Raw genomic sequence first — 4236 nt, 5'->3', positions numbered from 1 at the left:
AGTTATAGTCTCTTTCCCTGTCTCTCCCACGCCGTCACACCCACTCCTAAAAATAACTGCCGTGAAAATGCAGAAGCCTCAACTCTCATTGGTGGATTTACTTCACATTCACCTCCAGCTTCAATCATCACACCCACACTCTCCCTCCTTTTTTATTTATTCATTATTCTCCGCAGCTAAATAGAACTCATAGCCAAGAATTAAGCCAAATTCATCTCCAAAAACATGTTCAATATTGTCCTCTTTGGATGGAGAAAGGCCTCAAAATGGTGCATATCCCTTCTTCCCAACATCTATTTTCTTTTCTTTTTTTTGTACTTAATTTTATGATTTTTTGTAGTAAGAAACTGATAAAGAGAGTTCAGTGCCGCCTCAAACTGCTCAAGAGCAAGAGGAGTTGCATTGTGAAGCAGCTGAGAAGAGATGTTGCCGAGCTGCTCAAGCACGGCCATCATCAACTCGCCTTCGAAAGGGTGCGATAAACTCCCGTGTTCTGTGTTTTGTTATGTCCCGGAAAATAAAATACGAGATTGAAATATATGATTTTATTTTATATGTATTGTTTTATTAATGTTGATGAAGTTTTAGTTTAAAGCTATTTAAAAAAAAATCGGTGTTAATTTGTTGATTTTGTTTAATTTCAGGTGGAGCAGGTGGTGGTTGATGAAAATATGGTTCAAGTGTATGATCTCCTGTACCAGTTTTGTGAATTTGTGATAATCAATCTTCCTTATATCCGAAAGCACAGGTAAGTATTTTTTTTACTTTGAAATAAATATTTTATTGGATCATGTTTAGTTAATCTTTGACAAAAACGAGAGGATTTAGAACTCTTTAAAATTTCAATCCACCTAATTTTTAATTTTAAATAGAGAGTTTTATGATATGTTCAATGTCCCGTTTAATAATCTTCACTATTTATGATTAATTTAAGAGCATATATATGTGTTATACCAATGTTTTAAAAATCGGACCGGACCGGCCGGTTCGACCGGTTCGACCACGAACCGGTACGTGGTCCGGTCCGGTTAGCACTATATAACCAGTGACATGATCAACCGCCATGAACCGCCGAAACCGGCCGGTCGGACCGGTCTGACCGAGAACCGGAAACCGGTTCAAATGCTTTTCAAGATTTTATTCTAAAATTTTGGCCTTGATAGGGGTCGAACTCAAGACCTCCCGGTGAACTTACCAACAATTCTACCACTACACCACAAGGACTTCTTGGTAGTAATATGAACATAAATTATTTTCATATGTTAAACACGAAATATTTATCTATATAAACTAATAATTCGTGTTTAATACGTATATATGCATATTAAGAATATGTGATTAATTATATTAAAAGTTTACTACTATTTGATTATATACTAGGAGTATTTACTAAATATATGTTTTTAATTTATGTTTATTCATATATCTTTGTGTATAATATTATTTTGCAGCATTACTTTTTGAAAATAATACTATGAACTTATTTATTTTTATACATAAATATTAAATTTTTTATTTACAATAACTTACTACTAGTATAATTTATATATTTAATTATATTTGTTGATAAAAAATTAATAAAATTCTATCATTCACTAAAAATATATTCTTTTTAATTTTATATTCTTTTAAGATAATTCATTTTAATTTTATATATTCTTTTGAGAAATTGTTAATTTTAATATATTTCTTATATTTTAATTATACTTTTACAATCACTAATGTTTTATAATATAGGAGTTTATAATTATACACAGAGTTTAATACTAGTTTTTAATATTGTGTATTATAATTTATTATTGTATCTAAACTTAACGTCATTAAATATTCTAATATACTAGTACAAGACTTGTTTACTATAATAATACTATTAAATGTATAATACTATAATATTTATTGATAAAACATTTGATTAAATTTTATTATTTACTATTAAATAAATAAAAATATATATAAACAATATTCTGGTTCAACCAATGGTTCGACCAGTGAACCAGTAATGACGCCGATTCACTTGCCGGTTCGGTTTTTAAAACATTGTGTTATACTATGTGTTTACAGATAGTGTGGTAGTGCCACGTTATATCTTGCTATCACATAATGTATTAATTATTACTCACATACATAATATTCACATGAAGTAATGATTTCGCAATTCTTTTATTGACCATCAACGATATTGCATGTTTATTAATTAGAGTAACAGAATATTTGTTACAACACGTGAAATTAATCAATGAACATATAGTTACTATATCATGAACTAAATCCTGTTTTCAATTTGAGACAGAATTAAATAAATGAAATAAACTATCAAGATTTCAAATATTTGGATTCGAAAACAATTTAAAAGTCTCTTAATCGATCTTGGTTATAGGGATTGCCCTAATGACATCAATGAAGCAGCATCAACACTGATTTTCTCATCAGCAAGATTTGGGGAGCTGCCGGAGCTCCTCTCCATCAGGAACCTATTCGCCAGCCGTTACGGTCAAAAATTCGTCACCTCCGCACTTGAGCTACTTCCCGGGCACCTCGTCAGTGCTGAGGTGAGCCGTCTTGTCTTGTTTTAGCTACTTTACTTGGTTCGTCCACAAAAATTAAAATTCAATAACTTTTTTTTTCTTTTATATTTTTAGTAATTTTACACTAAGACTTTAAAAAATAAGTGGATGGAGAAAGTATTATTCAATTAGTTAAATTTAAGAATTTGTACTTTGTTCTATGTCGTACGTAGCTCTAATAACCATGTGGTTGCTTTAAGATTAATATCAAGAACTATGATAAAAAAATGTGATTCTTTTTATGTTCGTAAAATTTTAGTTTGATTTCAAATTAAACTTAGTTGAGGAAGCTATGAAACATATTAAAATGTCTAATTCCTCCATAGCTTAGATGCCTTTTGATAATTCAACATTAATCAATATGGGACTATTTTTTTATTTCTTATTTATCTTTATTGCAGATTATAGAAAATCTTGAGATGAAAAGGGTGCCTAACGATGTCAAGTACAAATTCTTGGATGAAATTGCTGAAAGTTACACTGAGGAACAGCCTTTGTTTCTTGAATACAAACCTCAATTTCTCGAAAATGAGGTGAAATTCAGTGTACATTTTCATAAAATTTCAAATTTGAATTTCAAATCAATAAATTAATCTTTTATTTTTGTGAATATGTGCACTAATGAGCTCAGATCAATGATCAAAACCACGTGGTAGAGCTCGAGATGAGAGAGGGAGATATCAAGATCTTGTACGAAGATTTGTTGAATGAATCCAAGAAATTTTGGAGAAAAGCATGTTTTGGAATGAGAAAAGATGTCGATTTAGGGGATGATATGGAGACTAGTTCAGAAATTTCAGCCAAATTGGGTGAGGAAGTGATCTATCTTGATGATATCAAGGAGTTCATTCCACCCGTGATCAAAGATAGCAATCTCCAAGATCAGAGATTATTCGTGTTCAAATCTTTCGGCTCGGAAATAAACCATGACCATGACGAAACAAAGTCTAGGAAGTCAATAAGGAAAGGGTCGAGGAAGAGATCACACGTTCAACGAAGCCTAACCCCGGCTTACGATGAATTTTCCTCATATTATGGGGAGTCAGAAGCGTCATCGCCCGAGATCAGGCGTAGGCCCCGTCATATTGATAGATCGAAGTCGTGTCCTTTCAGTCAATCCCCCGACTTCTACTCGCCTCATCGCCACATCCATCCAAAGCTTCCGGATTACGATGAGCTGGCGGCGAAGTTCATGGAGCTGAAAAGAGCACATCTTGAGAAGAGGTGAGCATCAAATTGGGGTTTAGATTGAGTTTCTCAATTACTTAGAAGTTTTTTTTGTTAGGGCATTTTTGTATTTTATTTGATTTAATTTGGTAGTAATTGTCTCTTTTGGACCGGGTTTGTAGGATTTTTCGATGTATATTGTGTTTTTGTGATAGAGCCCTCGATCTTGTGAATCTCGTCAAGCATATCTCATCTAATATATCTTCTTTATTTTATTTATTTAGCATATCTTCTATTTTAGTTAGTTATCTTTATTTATTATCCATATCTTTTGTAATCTTTTATTTAATTATGTTTCTTGATTAGCAAGACAGATGTTAGGGTTTAGAATTCTATATAATAGAATTCTATCGTATTTTCATTTATTGAGAAATAAAGTTAATTACTTGTTCTCATTCTGGTTCTGGCGGAAATCGCCCCCTAGCACCTCAACTAGGGTTTATCT

General features: G+C 32.0%; 1 protein-coding gene across 1 annotated transcript; it reads left to right on the top strand.

The window, feature by feature from the left end:
• Positions 1 to 225: 225 nt before the first annotated feature.
• Positions 226 to 3938, top strand: LOC121786607. Its single transcript, XM_042185246.1, has 6 exons — positions 226 to 269; positions 341 to 473; positions 645 to 748; positions 2378 to 2549; positions 2966 to 3097; positions 3196 to 3938. The coding sequence occupies exons 1-6, from the start codon at positions 226 to 228 to the stop codon at positions 3790 to 3792; spliced, it is 1182 nt and encodes a 393-aa protein (XP_042041180.1). The 3' UTR covers positions 3793 to 3938.
• The last annotated feature ends 298 nt before the right edge of the window (positions 3939 to 4236 follow it).

This window comes from Salvia splendens, chromosome 22, assembly GCF_004379255.2.
Source record: "Salvia splendens isolate huo1 chromosome 22, SspV2, whole genome shotgun sequence".
In the NCBI taxonomy this organism is placed as follows: Eukaryota; Viridiplantae; Streptophyta; class Magnoliopsida; order Lamiales; family Lamiaceae; genus Salvia; species Salvia splendens.
The sequence above is the reverse complement of the archived record's forward strand: the minus strand, read 5'-3'. Positions and strand labels throughout refer to the sequence as shown.

Excerpts from the sequence above, each read along its gene's own strand:
- LOC121786607 (XM_042185246.1), top strand. The coding sequence starts at position 226 with ATGTTCAATATTGTCCTCTTTGGATGGAGAAAGGCCTCAAAATG. Across the intron at positions 474-644 it reads ATCAACTCGCCTTCGAAAGG|GTGGAGCAGGTGGTGGTTGA; the intron begins GTGCGATAAACT and ends GTTTAATTTCAG. Across the intron at positions 749-2,377 it reads CCTTATATCCGAAAGCACAG|GGATTGCCCTAATGACATCA; the intron begins GTAAGTATTTTT and ends TCTTGGTTATAG.